General features: G+C 43.8%; 2 protein-coding genes across 5 annotated transcripts; both read right to left on the bottom strand.

Moving 5' to 3' along the window:
• Window positions 1–3,006: 3,006 nt before the first annotated feature.
• LOC135982235 (uncharacterized) lies at window positions 3,007–5,548 on the bottom strand. The gene is made up of 2 exons (XM_065587928.1): window positions 4,571–5,548; window positions 3,007–3,576 (listed from the first exon to the last, which is right to left on the bottom strand). Exons 1-2 carry the CDS (start codon window positions 5,145–5,147, stop codon window positions 3,101–3,103), a joined length of 1,053 nt encoding a protein of 350 aa, XP_065444000.1. The 5' UTR covers window positions 5,148–5,548; the 3' UTR covers window positions 3,007–3,100.
• Window positions 5,549–8,264: 2,716 nt separating this feature from the next.
• PTP4A1 (protein tyrosine phosphatase 4A1) lies at window positions 8,265–18,469 on the bottom strand. 4 transcript variants are annotated; one of them, XR_010599481.1, is made up of 6 exons: window positions 18,329–18,468; window positions 15,719–15,811; window positions 13,519–13,649; window positions 12,689–12,822; window positions 11,230–11,304; window positions 8,265–9,675 (listed from the first exon to the last, which is right to left on the bottom strand). XR_010599481.1 is itself a non-coding variant. In XM_024101549.3 (5 exons), the coding sequence occupies exons 1-5, from the start codon at window positions 18,431–18,433 to the stop codon at window positions 9,558–9,560; spliced, it is 522 nt and encodes a 173-aa protein (XP_023957317.1). In that variant the 5' UTR covers window positions 18,434–18,468; the 3' UTR covers window positions 8,265–9,557. The 4 variants fall into 4 exon arrangements, 3 of the variants coding, with proteins under 3 accessions (XP_023957317.1, XP_042704778.1, XP_005300232.1); XM_024101549.3 differs by lacking the exon at window positions 12,689–12,822; XM_042848844.2 differs by lacking the exon at window positions 12,689–12,822 and having other exon boundaries at window positions 8,265–9,671.
• Between the last annotated feature and the right edge of the window lie 91 nt (window positions 18,470–18,560).

Genomic DNA, 18,560 nt, shown 5'->3' with positions numbered 1-18,560 from the left:
GGCATTGGCTTTTTATATTGAATGAACCAAGCCGTTCTGCAAGTCGAACAAGCTCTTTGTTGCGGTGGCGGACAGGATGAAGGGCCTCCCAATGTCCTCCCAAAGGATATCATCGTGGATCACATCCTGTATCCGGGCTTGCTATGACCTGGCGAAGATCCTTGCCCCTGCACTGACAACACAGTCCATCAGAGCCCAGGCGTCCTTGGCATCTTTCCTGGCCCAGGTCCCAGTACAGGAGGTCTGTAGAGCGGAAATGTGGTCTCGCTCCACACTTTCCATTATGCTATTACCCAGCATGCCAGGGATGATGCAGCATTCGGCAAAGCTGTGCTTCAATCAGCGATTCCATGAACTCCGACCCCACCTCCTAGGTGAGGCTTGGGAGTCACCTAATTGGAATAGAGCAAGCACTCAAAGAATAAAAAAAAGTTACTTACCTCTTGTAACTGTTGTTCTTCGAGATGTGTTGCTCCTGTCCATTCCAAACCCACCTGCCTTTCCCTCTGTCGGAGTAATCCAGCAAGAAGGAATTGGAGAGGTGGCGGGTCAGCAGGGCCCTATACGGGGCGCCATGAAGGCGCGACTCCAGGCGGCTCCACAGCCAACCCGATGGGTACTGATAGGGGAAAAAGCTTCCGGCGACTGTGCATGCGGCACACATGTAATCATGTCTATGTCTATACTTGGGCCTTGTCTACACTACGAGAGTAGTTCGATTTTACTTGCATCGAATTTTTGTAATCGATATTGCAAAGTCGAGCGTGTGTGTCCACACTAAGGACAGTAATTCGACTTTGTGCGTCCACACTAACGGTGATAGCGTCGACATTCGAAGCGGTGCACTGTGGTCAGCTATCCCACAGTTCCCGCAGTCCCCTCTGCCCATTGGAATTCTGGGTGTAGCCGGCAATGCCTTCTGGGTAACAAAATGAGTCGAGGGTGCTTTTGGGAAACTGTCGTCATCCGTCCATCACTCCCGCCCTCCCTCCCTGAAAGCGCCGGCGGGAAAACAGTTCGCGCGCTTTTCCAGTCATTGACAGCGCGGACGCCACTGTACTCCGAGCATGGAGCCCGCTGCGACCATCGCTGCAGTTGTGGCCGCTCTCAACGTCTCGCAGCTTATCATAAAGGTTTCCCTGAGGCAGATGCAGAAAAGTCAGGCAAGGAGGCTACGGCACCGCGGTGATGTCCTGAAGTCTGAGAGTAGCACAGACCTGTCAGAAAGCAGGCGACCCAGCGCCGAGGACATCACAGTGGCAATGGGTCATGTTGATGCCGTGGAACGGCGATTCTGGGCACGGGAGACAAGCACTGAGTGGTGGGACCGCATAGTGCTGCAGGTCTGGGATGAATCCCAGTGGCTGCGAAACTTTCGCATGCGGAAGGGAACTTTCCTGGAACTTTGTGAGTTGCTGTCCCCTGCCCTGAAGCGCAGTGACACCCGGTTGCGAGCTGCACTGAGTGTACAGAAGCGAGTGGCCATAGCCCTGTGGAAGCTTGCAACGCCAGACAGCTACCGGTCAGTCGCGAACCAGTTTGGGGTGGGCAAATCTACCGTGGGGGTTGTTGTGATGCAAGTAGCCAAGGCAATCGTTGATGTACTGCTGCCAAAGGTAGTGACCCTGGGAAACGTGGAGGCGATCATAGATGGTTTCGCAGCGATGGGATTCCCAAACTGCGGTGGGGCCATAGATGGAACTCACATCCCTATCCTGGCACCGGACCACCAGGCCACCCAGTACATTAACCGAAAGGGCTACTTTTCCATGGTGCTGCAAGCACTGGTGGACCACAGGGGACGTTTTACCAACATCTACGTGGGATGGCCGGGCAAGGTTCATGACGCTCGTGTTTTCAGGAACTCTGGTCTGTTTAGACGGCTGCAACAAGGTATTTACTTCCCGGACCACAAAATAACTGTTGGGGATGTGGAGATGCCTATAGTCATCCTCGGGGACCCAGCCTACCCGCTAATGCCCTGGCTCATGAAGCCCTATACTGGCGCCCTGGACACTGAAAAAGAACTCTTCAACTACCGGCTGAGCAAGTGCAGAATGGTGGTGGAGTGTGCTTTTGGCCGTCTCAAGGGGAGATGGAGAAGCTTACTGACTCGCTGTGATCTCAGCGAAACCAATATCCCCATTGTTATAGCAGCTTGCTGTGTGCTCCACAATCTCTGTGAGAGCAAGGGGGAGACCTTTCTGGCGGGGTGGGAGGTTGAGGAAAATAGCCTGGCTGGTGATTACTCACAGCCAGACAGCCGGGCGATTAGAAGAGACCAGCGGGAAGCGCTGTGCATCCGGGAGGCTTTGAAAGCAAAGTTCCTGAGTGAGCAGGGTAACCTGTGATTTTATAGTTTGTGTACTGAGAAGCTAAACCTGCCCCCGTTTCTTTACCCAGGTAATGTTGACTATCCTATCCAGTTACATACCCCCTTCACCCCCCCTCCAACACACGTGTCGAAATAAAAATAGTTCTACTTTGTTAAAGCACACCGTTTTCTTTAATACTGTTTTAGCGGGAATTTTTTAAAACTGGGACGCAGACTGTGGTGCGGGGCGGGTCTAGTGTTGTGATGCGAATGCAGCTTCTAAACTCAAGGATTGACAGGCTCCGCTGCGGTGGGATGCTTGTTTCAACGGAGCCTGTCACCCCTCCTGATCGGGACTGTGTGTATGGGAGGTCTATTTGACTTTGTGGCAGGGGGAGGACGGTTACAGATCCCATGCTGTGTGGCTCTGTGATCCTGTCTAAGGACCGGCGCTTAAGATCTGTAACTGCCCTCCCCCGCCACAAAGTCACAGAGCAACCCACCCCCCCCAACATTACATCAAAACAACCTCCCAGACTAACCGGGGCAACTAGTCACTGCATCACTGCACTGTGTATGTGCCCTGCTGCTGTGCCTGCCCCCGACTATGTACCCTGCCAAAGGAGACTGTCCTGTCCAATTTCCAACCCCCTTTCCCCTCCTCCTCCAAAAGAACATGATTGAAACAGTAGTTAACAGAAACGAATTTTTTATTATCAACTACACATGGCATTGGGAGGTGAAACTTGGACGTGGGCTTGTGTCAGGCGGGAAGGAAAGAACTTTTCAAATTTTGGGAAATGAGAGCCTTCTGCTACTAGAGCTCTCTGCAGGGGTGGAGTGAGAGTTAGCAGGGACTCTGCCGCCTCTCCTTCTTTGCACTTTGGGTGAGGTGGGTATGGGACTTGGTGGCGGGGGAGGGCGGTTAGAGATGGACTGCAGCGGGGCTCTGTCCTCCTGCCTCCGTTCCTGCAGAACATCCACAAGGCGCCGGAGCGTGTCCGTTTGCTCCCTCAGTAGTCCAAGCAGCGTTTGAGTCGCCTGCTGGTCTTCCTGCCGCCACCTCTCCTCCCGATCCATGTTGGCTTGGTGCATTCGGGTCAAGTTCTCCCGCCACTGGGTCTGCTGTGCTGCCTGGGCTTGGGAAGAGGCCATAAGCTCAGAGAACATGTCCTCCCGTGTCCTCTTCTTCCTACGCCTAATCCGCGCTAGCCTCTGGGAGTGTGATTCCAGGCTAGGTTGTGAGACAGTCGCAGACGGGGCTGTGGAAATGGGAAAAAGGGAGTGAATTCCTCTGAAAGATAAATGTAGTTGTGAACAAAGAACATAGTCTTTCTCTGTGAACAAGACCATGCACAGCACCTTTCACATGCGCACTCAGCACAAGGTCGAATTCTCGGCCTTCGCATTCTGTGCCTGGGGTCTTGAACAGCACATTTGAGAAGCGAGGCAGCACAACGGAATTTCTGTTGCAGGCAGACATGGTAAGCCGTACACTTGTGGCAGTTTAAAACTTTTATATTACCACTGGCCTCATTTCACATTTAAATCAATGTCAGTCCCTGCTGCCAGCAATCCGGCAAGCGGGAACTCTGCCCCTGTCCCACCCCCTCGCGGCTGTCCCCGGGAATGATCCCTTTCGGCTGCCCCTCTCCCGCCTCCACCGCGTGGCTGCAAACCAGCGGTGACAGTTCTGTAAAGGAACGGGAAAGCAGTCCCAACACTAACATTCCCCTACCTAATTAAAAGCAGGTCACCATGGCCGACATCACCCTGATGAGGATCTCCGAGAGCGACAAAGAGAGAATGCTCCGGGAAAGCCTCCAAAGACCAGGGCCGTATGCCGCCCTGCTGTGCAGAGCAATGATCCCCGAGTACCTGATAATCTCGTGGCGCGGCAACGTGTCGTACTTCGGAGGACCCAATAAGGCCGCTCTCCCCAAGAACCTCATGCAACGGCTTTCAAGTTACCTCCAGGAGAGCTTCATCGAGATGTCCCAGGAGGATTACTGCTCTATCCCCGCACATATAGACCGCATTTTACTGTAGCTGCAGTAGCAGGGAATACACAGTAGAGCGGCTTGTGCAGGACAATCACTGAAAACCGGACATTGCTAGATTTCTTTTCAAAACTTGCACTGCCCCTTACTAAACCGTTAAGCGCCTAGGGCACACTAATCATGAACAACCCATTCTTTTAATTGTTAATATTCCTGTTTTGTTAAAAATAAATGTTTAGATGTTTACAACACTTACTGGCTGATCCTTCACCAGATTCTGTGTCCGGGGTAATGGCTGGGGACGCTTCGTAGGGGATCTCTGTAAGGGTGATGAAGAGATCCTGGCTGTCGGGGAAATCAGCGTTGTGAGAGCTGCCAACTGCCTCGCCCTCCTCATCTCCTTCCTCATCTTCCCCGTCCCCTAACATGTCTGAGGAACCGGCCGTGGACAGTATCCCATCCTCAGAGTCCACGGTCACTGGTGGGGTAGTGGTGGCGGCAGCACCGAGGATGGAATGCAGTGCCTCGTAGAAACGGGATGTCTGGGGATGGGATCCGGAGCGTCCGTTTGCCTCTTTGGTCTTCTGGTAGCCTTGTCTCAGCTCCTTGATTTTCACGCGGCACTGCGTTGCATCCCGGCTGTATCCTCTCTCTGCCATGTCTTTAGAGATCTTCTCGTAGATCTTTGCATTCCTTCTTTTGGATCGCAGCTCGGAAAGCACGGACTCATCGCCCCACACAGCGATGAGATCCAAGACTTCACGATCAGTCCATGCTGGGGCTCTCTTTCTATTCCCAGACTGCACGGCCATCACTGCTGGAGAGCTCTGCATCGTTGCCAGTGCTGCTGTGCTCGCCACGATGTCCAGACAGGAAATGAGATTCAAACTGGCCAGACAGGAAAAGGAATTCAAATTCAAATTTTCCCGGGGCTTTTCCTGTGTGGCTGGTCAGAGCATCCGAGCTCGCACTGCTGTCCAGAGCGTCAACAGAGTGGTGCACTGTGGGATAGCTCCCGGAGCTATTAGCGTCGATTTCCATCCACACCTAGCCTAATTCGACATGGCCATGTCGAATTTAGCGCTACTCCCCTCGTCGGGGAGGAGTACAGAAGTCGAATTAAAGAGACCTCTATGTCGAACTAAATAGCATCGCAGTGTGGACGGGTGCAGGGTTAATTCGATTTAACGGCGCTAACTTCGACATAAACGCCTAGTGTAGACCAGGCCTTGGTATCACTTAAGCCTATGACCTTTCATTTAATAAACTTGTTACCTCTACTATAAACCAATTGAGTGCTTTGATTGAAATAAAAGTATTTATCAAACCCCAGTTAAATTAATGTGCTGCTGTTTACTGACTCTTTAAAGGAACAAACAACTTCTGTGAGTGTTCCCTGAGAGAGCTCGAAATCACAGGGCAGAATTTTGGTGAAATTTGGGATTGGGCGGGGCAGGGTGTTAGGTAGGGTTACCATATTTCAGCAAGCAAAAAAGAGGACGGGAGGAGCCCCGCCCCCGTCCTGCCCTAGCCCCGCCCCTGCCCCTCCCACCCCCCCTCAGAACTCCCAACCCTCCCCCCGCCCCTTGTCCCCTGACTGCCCCCTCCTGGGACCCCTGCCCCTAACTGCCCCCCAGGATTCCACCCCGTACCTAAGCCTCCCTGCCTCTTGTCCCCTGACTGCCCCCTCCTGAGAACCTCCCCTCATCCTTACTGGCCCCCTAGGATCCTACTCCCTACCTGTACCCTGACTGCCCCAAACCTTATCCCCACCCCCAGACAGACCCCTGGGACTCCCACGCCCCATCTAACCTGACAGCCCCCCAGAACTCCCAACCCATCTAAACCCCTCTGCTCCCTGTCCCGACTGCTCTGATCCCTCTCCCCACTCCCCCACACGCAAAACTCCCAACCCCCCCCCCCCCGCTCCTTGTCCCCTGACTGCCCCCTCCTGGGACCCCTGCTCCTAACTGCCCTCCAGAACCCCACCCCCTACCTGTTCCTTGTCCCCTAACTGCCCCCTCCTAAGACCCCCCCACCCTAACTGCCCCCCAGGACCCTACCCCCTACCTGTATCCTGACTGCCCAAAATCTTATCCACACCACCCCCCAGAAAGCCCCCCCAAACTCCCGACCCCCCCATCTCTTGACTGCCCCCTCCAAAACCTCCCTGCCCCTTCTCCGACCCCCTGGCCCCCTTGTTGTTGGCCTTCGCCTAACGTCTCTGTGAACTTGCTCAGGAACGGCCTGAGCCTTCGTCCCGGCATGCTGGACAGCAGCGGGGGAGGAGCTCCAGACTGCTGGAGGTGATCTGCGAATGCAGGGAGGGAGTGATCTCTGCTGCAGGGGAAGCGGAGGAGGGGCTCTCTCTGGCTGTCGGAGCCCCACGTAAATGGCACCAGCCGGCCGGCTGCCCTGTTAGCCACGCGCGCTCTGCTTGGGGGGTGGGGGCGGAGGGGAAGTCCGGACATTTACAAATTCCCCCAGACGCTATTTTTAGCTTAAAAAGCCGGACATGTCCGGGGGAAACTGGACGAATGGTAATCCTAGTGTTCGTATTCGGCTTATGAACGAGAATATATGGTATTCTTTAGAACTCAGTTAATTTTCTATTTTCTTAAAGTTATTCTGTGTTAACTACTCTGGTTATATAGGGACTAACCTCTTCCTCAAAGAAATCTTTCAGAGGTCGCTGTAGCATGGCAAGAATAGGTAAGAAATTGCTGAGACACCCATTTTATGTACATCTAAATGTTCTGATTTTCTTCCTTTATTAAAATGCAGAATACATACCAAATTTGATCAGTGCTTTAATTGTGCAGCAGAAGTAATGCATGCAAAAATAAATAACGCACTTTTTTTTTTTTAAGCCAACAGGGAGAAATGGGGACATACATCCAAGGCTACTGTCAGAGACTAACTCAGGTGCCCAAAATTTATTACTGGTAAGAGCTTCCAGCTTCTCATCAGTATGCTATCTACATCACCACACTCATTTTGGAAACCTACGTTTAAGCTGGTTTCAGTTCCTAAATATTTTTGGGGTACATTATTTGGGGCACAGTGCCAACCGTGTCAATGTAGAATTGTTTCAGATTATTCTTTTACAATTCTTTGATACACATTTTTCCAGTCTCAAGGGAACCAAGTGTCGTTATACAGAGCCATGTAGTGTTCCTTTACATTTGCAGTCATCTTTGCGACATGAGCTCTAATTTAACATTAAAGAAGCTACTTCAAACTTGATTGCTTCCTAAGGGCAAGTATTTTAATTGACAAAGAGTCCTGTGGCACCTTATAGACCAGGGGTCGGCAACGTTTGGCACGCGGCTTGCCAGGGTAAGCACCCTGGCAGGCCAGGCCAGTTTATTTACCTGCTGAGGCGGCAGGTTCGGCCAATCGCGGCCCCCACTGGCTGCGGTTCGCCGTCCCGGGCCAATGGGGGTGGTGAAAAGCGGCGTGGGCGAGTGATGTGCTGGCTGCAGCTTCCCGCCGCCCCTATTGGCCCGGGACGGCGAACAGGTGCTTACCCTGGCGAGCCGCGTGCCAAACGTTGCCGACCCTTGTTATAGGCTTACAGACGTATTGGAGCATAAGCTTTCGCGGGTGAGTACCCACAGACGAAGTGGGTATTCACCCACAAAAGCTTATGCTCCAATACGTCTGTTAGTCTATAAGGTGCCACAGGACTCTATCGCTTTTTTACAGATCCAGACTAACATGGCTACCCCTCTGATATTTTAATTGAGTGTCAGTGGCAGCTATTTTGTATGAATGTGTGGTATACATTTATTAATTTTTTTTATCTTCTTACAGAAGTGAGAACACTTGGGTCAAGATAAACAAATGGATGCCTAAAGTTAAGCTCCTAAATCCATATTTAGGATTTCTGATTGAGTAAACACGTAAGTCTTAAAAGCCTCTATAAATATTTCAGCAGACTCACTAAGTGCATTTCAGTATTTATTTAGATGTTTAAGCTCTCGCACTAGATTTTACAAGCTGGTGAACACTGGCAAAATTATTTCTCCCACAGAACTATAACCACACATTCCCAAGACAGTATAAATATATGGTTGAACTAACATTAGTACACACCACCATTTTATCAATTACATAATAAAACAAATTATCAAGTATCCAAATATTAAGTTACGCAGCTCAAAAGGCATACAAAATATTACAGGTCTGCCCAGTTGATAGCAGAAACTCAAGGGGAAAACAAAACAAAAATAATCACACTTTCAACAAAGCAATAGTTGGTAAACAACTTTCAAGAGGTACAGTAAAAGAAATTACAAGATCTTCAGAAATTTTATGATTAAGAATTGTTTTAGCTACAATAACTAAGCATTTCTACATTTTAAAAAAATATTTACTAAAGTAAAGGGCATATTCTATACTTCCTGCACAAGACAAAGGCAACATTTTACTAGAAATATTAAATAGCCCCTCCCATCCTTTTCAGGCCCTCTGTTAAGTTGCACATGAAGTGCCAAGATTGATTTAAAATGTAAGGCTTTTTGTCAGGAGACATTAAAGACTGTGTGCTTCTGTACAATGTAAAGAATTATTTTCTACACGAGTAACCAGAGAATTGATTTATTTGTAAAATGCAGAGGTTTAGATAATGGAAGGAAAGGGTTACTGAAAGACACCAAAAAAGTCATTGTAAGTCTTAGTAAAAATCAAAGATTGTGCAAATCCTGATATTCTAGTGTGATTGTGGGAGACAAACATACAGTGAGAGCAAGCAGATTACCATATAGGCCCTATCCTCAATATTGAAATGATTGTAGGAAAAAGGACAATGTAAGGTCCAGATAGTTGTAGTTCATGCATCACAAGAACCACACTGTAATGTAGAGAAAAAAATATAGATATTGTGCTGGGTTTTTTGGCACCTAAACTCTCTACACTTCACACCAAGACAGATTTTATTATTGGGAAATAGATTAATAAGACTCAGCTACATGATTCAAAGATAATTCAGTTGATACAAATTATGACCAAGGAGACATTTCAAAGACAGCATACAGCAAAACATTTACTAGTTCTCCAAACAGGTGGATATTAACCTACACAGACAAGTTGCATTTCTGCCATATTTTTAACCTATAAAGACTCCTAAAGAAGCTTCATTTAGACTATTTATCAGCCCTACATGTCTTTCTGCATGTAGTTTGCCTAATTCTAGTTTCCATCCTCTAGCTCCAAAGCAGCAGCTCCAAGGCAGCCTGGCTTTACTGGATACAACAGTTGTTTCGGTGACCATTGGAGTCTTTAAAACGCAGGCGCATTTTAGGACGATATTTCTCCAAATACAGAAGTTGCTTGCTATTAAAGGCTCCACGTCGCTTCCTAAATGACAGAGATAGTTGTTAGAAGATCATCTTTAGAAATAAAACAAGGTCACTTTCTGAAATAAAATATACTTCCTGAAATAGGCTGACCAGATAACAAGTGTGAAAAATTGGGACAGAGGGTGGGGGGTAATAGGTGCCTATATAAGAGAAAGCCTCAAATATTGGGACTGTTCCTATAAAATCGGGACATCTGGTCACCCTATACTGAAATAACAATCTTCATGGGGAAAAAAAAATCATTAAAAATCCCCATTCTTTAAGACAGTTGAGGGCAAACAATAGTTAATGGCATGGTAACCAGAGCAAGGGTTTTTTTGTTTCTTTTGAAGTACCAAGTTGCAGTCACTGTAGTTTTTTGAGCTTATGTAAACCATATTGTAATCTCCTTTTCAGATGGCATTCAGAATTTGGTGCTTCAGCGGATGTACTCTAAGGCAAGGCTTAGGCACACTGAGCATTCTCCTGCATCTTGGGAAACCCTCAGGAGAAAAGTTTCATGTAGTTGTAGGCACTGTCAAAGCTGTTCTTTTGTACTAAAAGAATGTTAACTACACTTGCTTAATACCTCATTGATAAATTCATTCAAAACACTAAGTCGTTGGAAAAATTCCTCTACTTTGGAAAAAGTGTATTGCATTTGAACCAGAAGCTGGTGGTAGTGATAAGAGCACATTCCATTTATGCAACCCTACAAAAAAGTTGCCACACATGTGGCCTTTTTAAGAATTTTGAACATATGGTTATTTGGAACCCAACTTTGTCAACCTTCATAGCATGGTTTAAGGCTGACCTATACAGCTTTTTGCTGGAGGTGGTGGTATACCAGTAGTATTCTGTTTTGTTTTAGGTGAGTACAAACCGGGAAGTTTGTGAAAATGGACACAAGACAGACTCAAATTAAGCTTACAAACATTAAGCTGTCAGAGTGTTAAACAAAACCAATTCAAAACTAGACTGAACTGTGGCAGCATCTCTCAAGTGTAGTTAAGATCAGAAAATTGGTAAGTGAAATCATGTATCCATATTTACTCTTGAACACGGTTATGAAAATGAGATTTACAATTCAAGAGGAATTGTTTCCAGCTATCAGTACTACAGATTCAACCTGAGTTCCAAGTGTATTATTTCTCTTGCATACCTGCCACTCTGCAGATATGACTAAGGAAAAGGATGTATTAAAGGTGTTCTGTTTGGAAGCTTATCTTTGCAATTATGAAGGCTAAAAAGTTTAAAAACTGAGAGCCTGAAGCCAAAGTTAACATTTCATATGGCTCATGTAAATACATCAAGTGGGTGGGATCTGGCCTATGGGCCACGGGTTTAATGTCACTGATTCAAAACCTTTAATTGGTTTTTCCAATATTACTTAGGAAATAAAATGTACTGTATGTTTAAATCTCAAAAACAAGTTTAATAGCACCATATTCTCTTTATTGTCCAGATTCCTACTCAAGGGCATTGTGTATATGGGTTATGTTTGATAGATCAGTCTCTCCTCACTATCTACTTTAGCCTTAAAAAAATAAGCAGACACTAGTTTAATACTTACTGCCTTATAAACTGCACTGCATCTTCATACTTCATTCCACATTCAATCAGTGCAAGGGCAACTAACACTGGAGCTCTGGAAGAACAAGAGAAATCTTTAAAATGTACATGGCAAAAGAGTTAAATTTTAAACCTCAGCAGTTCCTTTTCAAAGCATATAAAATGGCTCTTCTATATGGATTTAAGTCATTTGTGTCTTCTTGATTATGACACAGTATACCAATTGTTTTTGAAACTACTCTAAGAAATTAGGAGAAGCAATATGTTAACGAGATTGACCAAAAATGATATTTCAGGAGATGAAGGACTATGGCAGGAATAAAGTAGCTACATTTTTATGTGTTCATTTTCAGACTCTGCAATTTTTGCAAGAAATCTCTTTGGAGACCATGTTTTCCTCATGTGAGTCTTCACTGACTAACTGACACTTTCAACCCATTTCCCAACTCAGTTTTGTCTAACAGTTGTAATGATCACAACTATTTAGAAACAAAACTTAAAATTTAGTTGGAGGTAATTCTTCTCAATGAAATCTATGCTCTAAAGCAAATTTTTAAAAGCAGCTGCAAGGTGGAATATAGAGAATACCTGAGAAGTCTTAACCGGTGAAAGTCAAATTATTTATTCCCGAATATCTTTAAACAAGAGACAATTTTTCCCAACTTGCCAAAGTGTTCTTCAGGTTGAGAAGTACGAGATATTTCAGTCCAAAGTGAAATGTTTTCACAGTTAAACACTCAAAAATACAAATTTATAATGGAATATGTAATTATGGCCAAGAAGTCACTTTTGTATCCAAGAAGTTGAATCTTAAGTAGTGAAGTCAAACAACTAATATTTGGTATTGCTGTCAAGGTTTGAAAGTCAACTTACATGTCAAAGATTTATGAGCAATTGCTGTTAACTTCTGCAGAATATGAGCTCAATTAAAAAATAATGTCTAACTTACAACTGAAATAAGCCTTCAAAGAGAAATAGAATTCTCCACACTGCAGACAGCTCCAATGCTTGCTGATGCTGGATACTATCTTGGGCAGCAGAAAGAAAAACTGACTAGTCTTATCCGTTTTCACTGTTATTCAAAATACTAGGCAGTAACTGAAGCTGACAAGAATTAGGTCCATTTCACTCTACTATTGTTTCGGAAAGCTAAAAGCAGCAAACACACATGGGAGCTAGTCACCCAGGAAGACTTAAAACTCAAAGGCCTACACAGGAGGAGTAGAGCACCAGAGACACTCCCTCACAGCAGTCAGAAAACTTGAGTAGTAGACACACACAACCAGGAAGCTCTGGAGTGGGAAAGGAAAGGGGAAAAGGTATCCCTTCCAGTAGGCCAGAGAAGAAAGTCTTGAAATTTAATCATTTATATGATAGCCCATGACTAGTAGGAATAAGATAGAGTCCCCAAAAAGGATCTAGGGACTGAGCTCTGAGACAAAAAAAATCTCAACACTTACACTCTTTCCCAGCTACCGGTAGGCAGGTGCTTGATTCTCACCAAATGTTATCTCTGGACAGTGCCATCACCCTCCTTCTCACTATCCCACATCCATCTGTGGCTATAGTTATAAGTCCTCTAGCTACTAGGATTCTGGCAATATTTCCAAACAGGAGGAATGGAAAAAGATAACAAAAAAGGTGTGACACTGGGAACAACTCAGATACCTTAAGGTCATTAAAGAGCCAGAAAGGAAATGACAAGAGCAAGAGATGTAGCTAGTTGAACTAGTCAAATAATACTATTAATATATTCAATAATTTTCACTGGTATTTTCTGAATAAATTATTCAACAAGCTTTTTTGTACTATTTGACCAGTTCTATATGCTGGTCAAGTACTATTCAGCAAATAGACTAAATACATTAAAAAAATTTCTGCTATTTGACCAGCTCTAGTAGCAAGTTTATATATTAAAGAAAAAAAAAAGTTGATAAACAAGGTTAAATTTAGAGCATACTGCTGTTCTATTCCTTTAAGTATCAAGAAACAGTTGAAAAAGCATGAAAGCACAGGTATTTTCACACTATCTACTAGGTTTAGGGCTTGCCTACCATGGTGTTATTCTAGAATAGCTATTCTGCTTTAAAATTCACATCCTACCGTAATCCAGAATAAGGGTTTGTATAAACATGAGAACTAATCTCCATCTCCCAGCCTATAAATTCCAAGTAAATTCTGAGGCTTGACTGCTTAGGACTTCTTATATTTCTACAAAGAAACATGCATGCCAAAGAACTGAAAAAGCCTTAGCTATGTCTGTTCCAAATTGTTTTAAAGTTTCACTTACCTCCCAAGACCAGCAACACAGTGTACAGCAATACAACAACCAGGTTCTTCACGGAATTTAACTTTCAGGAGGTTTAGCCAATCATCAACAATCTGGTTGGATGGGGGAGCACCATCATCAAAGGGCCAATCCTAGAATGAAAGGCAAATTTCTTCCATATAAAGAATCAGATTCTACTATAGCTGGGAACATTAACCACTATGAGAAAGTAAAGTGGTTTCCTCAATTGTCAATCCATCCCTCAATATAACCCCTTAGACTAAAGTTCCTGTCATTAGACTTAATGAAATATAGCTGAAAGGTATGATTTGTATTAGGAGGTAGTTCATTCAATTAAAGACTGACATCTCTGTCAAATACAAGTCTCTTTATTCTATGTTTACTTATGTTGGTTCCTGGAATACAATAAAAAAGTTTCATGCATGTTAAATATCTTGTAACATACACCATATCTCCCCCTTTTTGGGAAATCTCATTTTAGTGGATAATACCCCAGGGTCAGTTCTTGACAAGTTGGCAATACAATACCAACAGTAAACTAGCTTCAGTGGATATGTATTTAAAGTTTTCTGAACTATCTGCTTTTAATAACTAAAGTGTATATTCACTTTTCAAAATTAAGGTAGCTGACTAGCTACTCCGCTCTCCAACTTTGAGATTTGTACATAGTTTCAAGAGTGTACAAAATCAGATGCAAAGAGGGATAAAACAGTGCTGCTAGCTTAGCATAAGCAATAAAGAAAAATAGGCTTTTCAATATGCATACATATGTAATAAGATACATCCCATTTTGAAGTCTACAGTATTATTGTTTGCACAGCAATGCTTCATATGGCCCATCACTGTACTGAGCCATTCTCTGCTGTGCCCCAAACTCACACTGAAGCAATTTAGAGCGATATGTGGGGTTGCTCTGAACTACACCAGCTGGTAACAACCACCCCACTCACCAGCTGAGAACAGGCAGAGCATTGTAGCAATCTGAACAGAGGGTAAGAGGGATGTGTGGCCAAATATTCAGTGTTTCCACTGCGTAGAAATCCAAGGCTGCTCCACAGTAGGGGAATTCTCAACATGAAGATAAGGTTGCCTTCTGGCACCTTTGCACTCCTGGAGCAGACATCTGTGCTAGCCTTTTTGGTCTCAAATTTTCATCATTGCTACAGTCAGTTCAGTGCCTGCAGTAGCAACAATGGTTTTTAACTTTTTACAGAGACATACCCCTGCCACCTTTGTAATGAATATCCAACCAGAACTCATCTCCCATTTAGCCATATGCAAGGTCTTGACCATCTTGTCCCCAGCATCTGTTCATGTCACCACGTTAAGAACCCACGGAACAGTGGAAGGGCTGGTGTAGAAAAGACTTCAGGAAGTCTCCAGAGTTCGACACTATCATCTAACCATGCTCAGACAGGTCTTAACAGTTCTATACTTGGCACTGAGGCAGGTGCCAGTGCCTTGTCTACATTAGCACTCTCCACCACTGAACTGCTAGGGAGCTGAACCCGTGTGAGCAATTGCGGGAAATTTTGGCTGGGTGTGGCTCCCCAAATTCTGCCCTCTCCTGTTTTCGTGGCAGAACCATATCAGTTCCAATGTTAGGGGACCCTCTACTTCCACTTACCTTTGCCCCAAAGACATTAGACCAAATTCAGCCCCTAGATAAGTATGATATTCCTATTAATAAGCTTTAAATGCAAAAAAAAAGCTAAACAAGCCTTGAATTTCCTGTGTTTATAAGCCAACTTTTGGGAAGGGACAGAGCACTATACTACAGTTCACACTGGTTATCTGTCCACCCTAAGCACTTAACGTTGCTCACACCAACTTAGCTGAAATAGTGTTACCAAGTGGATAATTATTCCAGAGTTTCTCTAGCATAGCCTGCAGATTGTAAATTCCTTAGCATAGGCACATTATATTGTTCTATGTTTATTAAGTGCCATCTCCACCTACCAAGTACAGCTACTCAGGATGATTTGGGCTTTTAAGTGATAAGTCTCACCTTTCAACTCTTAATTTAAGTGCTAGGTTTTTCTTCTCCCCCCGTCAAAAAAAGTTAAAGTAAGGAAGCTCCATGAGAAATCTTAAAATTAAAGAGAGTTTAGGTCATTCATGAACTTGCAGTAGACATTAAGAGCTTGTGAATGTTACATGTCTGATAAAGCCTTAAAGTGGGTCTTTTTAAGCCACTCACCAAAACCTGAATGCCTTCTTTTTCCACTGGTGCGGTGTCATACGTGGCTTCACATACTCTTACTACTGTGGTAACGCCATACTTCTTAAGTTCCTAACAAGGAAAAAATTACCTTGTTTTACAATCAGCTGACGTGACTCTCTCAGTAAGGCAAAGCCAAAGTATTTTTTGTACTTTAACAGTATTAACATCTTTTGGAAGTTTCAATAAGATTCCCCTCTACCCACCCCCCAACTGTCTTCCATTTGGTAAATAATGTTTAAAGTGTAGCTCTTGTTATTTTGTTTACCTCATTGTAAATCAGCATCAGATGCTGATCCTTAAAAAAAATTCTCAAAACATAAAGTTTGCGAGTTCCTTAAATTGGTTCTACCTTTGGTAGCACAGAGTTCTAAACAATGAATTGTGTATTACAGTAATAAGAAGAGGCTCCAATCAGTATCCCATTATGCTAGACACTGGACAGATTAAGAGATGGTCCCACCTGTGAAGAGTTTACAGTCTAAACCAGATTAGTTTAAATTTTAAGCAACATATACTTAAAATCTCAACTGGCATTTCCGTAGTTAGTTTTAAGACAATATGGGAAACACTGATATGCTTCTTCCTGTGACGCTTTGGGCAAATCACTTAATTTTTTGACTCAGTATCCAATCTGTAAAGCGAGCATATTACTGCAGAACCAATTATTTTAGCACAAAAGAATGAGCACTGACATTAATGTTACTCCCAGCTGGTCACTGCAGGAGTGCTGCTTGCTTACTGCCAGAAGCATTCAGTGTAAAGTTAGTTCTCACTGATTATCAAGTCAGTAATAATCTACAGTGAATGCTTCCAGACTGTCAAAAGGTAAAGAGTTAAATTACTCTAGTCATATTTATTCTTTATGGTATGTTAGGAGCTATGCTAAAAACAGATGCAAAAATAAATCTATATGATGCCATTGAATGAGAATTGCTGTTATTATTTTTAAAGTAGTTTTAGGGTTCCCCGCCCTAATGTTTTAATCAAATGCAAGTACCTCCATCTCTGGGTTTTTATTACTCAGGAAGCTGTAGTTAGCCTTTCAGCATTTTAGTTGTCTTTAGCTAAAGTAAGCTTCTGTTTGTAACTGGTCATTATGGAAGCTTTATCTTGTATTGCTTTATGATAGCTTTTTCTTTGTTAAGTTTCACTAATACATCTTCAGCTGACTCTGTTCTATAAATCACTCCCTGGGTAGCAAAAACTACAACTGCAGATAGGAAAATAGTCTTCATCTAACTAGCTTCAACATCCCCTGGTTACTATGTTCAGTACAAAGGAAACTAATGTGAAGAAAACACTAGGAGAGATGGTTTTCTATGGAATGCTTAAGTGATAGCTAAACATTAAGTGATTTGGAATAACTGAGGTGCACACATTGTCAGCCTGTGTAACTCCATATTATGTTACCTCTTCTTCCATCCCACCTACTGTTTCTTACATTCATCTGTCTTTAAACAGTAAGCTCTTTGGTGGAAGGAACTTGTCTATTCCTTTGTTTGTATAGTGCCTAGTATGACTGAGACTTTTGAACACTGCTGTACTACAAAATTAAGGGACTCATGAATAATCCTGAACTAGTATTCCATGATGAAAGCTAAGATAATGAGCAAATTAGTAAAAGAGCCTTAGCTTCATAGTAGATATGAATGAAGCACTGATGTTGCTTGCCTGTTAAGATTGTTTCTCTTATATACTCAGGATCTTATTCAGTGATTAAAGCACAGGAATGGGAATCCGATCTCGGTTACATACGTCTGCCAAAAATTTCTTGCATGATCAGCAAGACAAACTGTGTCCTCTTTCCCACAAATGTAAAGCGAAGACAAATACCTACCACACTTTGAACTGAATTGAAACCATGTGACTTTGACCCTTTGGAAGGAAGACACCATTAATTGTATAGAAAGTGCATATACAGTACAGCTTGCAACCACATTGTCCTGGGCTGTGCTGTTACTTATGCAGGGCCAGACTTCCATGGGAAAACCCAAGTACTTCAGAAGCTATGGTATGTGGCACTTCTCCCTCAATATCATTATTGAATCAGTGGCAGTGAAGAACTGTGCTGCTTAAAATGAGACAAAGCTAGTGCCCTTACTGACCACTCATTAACAACTTTTTCAAACAAGGAGGAGATAACCAAGACACAGTCTGGGTTCTGCATTGCTTCAGTTAGATCACATTCTCTGCTTCCTGTCTGTTCTGCAAGTGTTTGTTGATGACAGCATCACTATGTTTCACTTCAAAAATGGATGAGGAATGATCTCCATATTTATAATTTGGAACTCTGTAAAGCATGCCTCATTGCTTGAAAAGTTTCTATGTCAGTGGTTTTCAACCTTTTTTCCATTTGAGGACCCCCAAAAATTTTGAATAGAGATGCAGACCCCTTTGGAAATCTTAGACATAGTCTGCAGACATACCCCCCCAAACCAAGGTTGAAAACTGCTCTATTAAGTCTTAAAGCAATATGAAGAGTAATTAAGAGTTAAGTTTGATTGGTTAAAACAGATTACTATTAAATATGAACTAGTGTAAGCATTACATGTATTGTAAATAAGCATTCCGTCCAACAGATCTTACCTCTATAAATTTGTTTAAGGTTGCATTGGTTGGATTGTGTGTGATAAGAAATCTCATGTTCTTGTAGGTGATTTCCACAGGAGCTGGGCGGTTCATTCGTGCCATATTAATTTAGTTAAAAAACGTGCAAGAAGATTGTGAAAGGATTAAAAAAATTCTAATACAGAAATGATGTAGTGAAACTGAAGTCTACTTCAATATACTCCACTTGAAAATTTTCAGTGCTGGCAAG

Source organism: Chrysemys picta, chromosome 3, assembly GCF_011386835.1.
Source record: "Chrysemys picta bellii isolate R12L10 chromosome 3, ASM1138683v2, whole genome shotgun sequence".
Lineage (NCBI taxonomy): Eukaryota > Metazoa > Chordata > Testudines > Emydidae > Chrysemys > Chrysemys picta.
This window is presented reverse-complemented; position numbering and strand designations above follow the sequence as displayed.

Coding starts and splice junctions, on each gene's coding strand:
- LOC135982235 (XM_065587928.1), bottom strand. CDS start 5,147: ATGCAGAGCTCTCCAGCAGTGATGGCCGTGCAGTCTGGGAATAGAAAG. Junction 3,577..4,570: donor ATCTGGTGAAGGATCAGCCA/GTAAGTGTTGTA, acceptor CCATTTCCACAG/CCCCGTCTGCGACTGTCTCA.
- PTP4A1 (XM_042848844.2), bottom strand. CDS start 18,433: ATGGCACGAATGAACCGCCCAGCTCCTGTGGAAATCACCTACAAGAAC. Junction 13,650..15,718: donor AAGAAGGCATTCAGGTTTTG/GTGAGTGGCTTA, acceptor CTTTCATTCTAG/GATTGGCCCTTTGATGATGG. Junction 9,672..11,229: donor GCAGTGCAGTTTATAAGGCA/GTAAGTATTAAA, acceptor TCATTTAGGAAG/CGACGTGGAGCCTTTAATAG.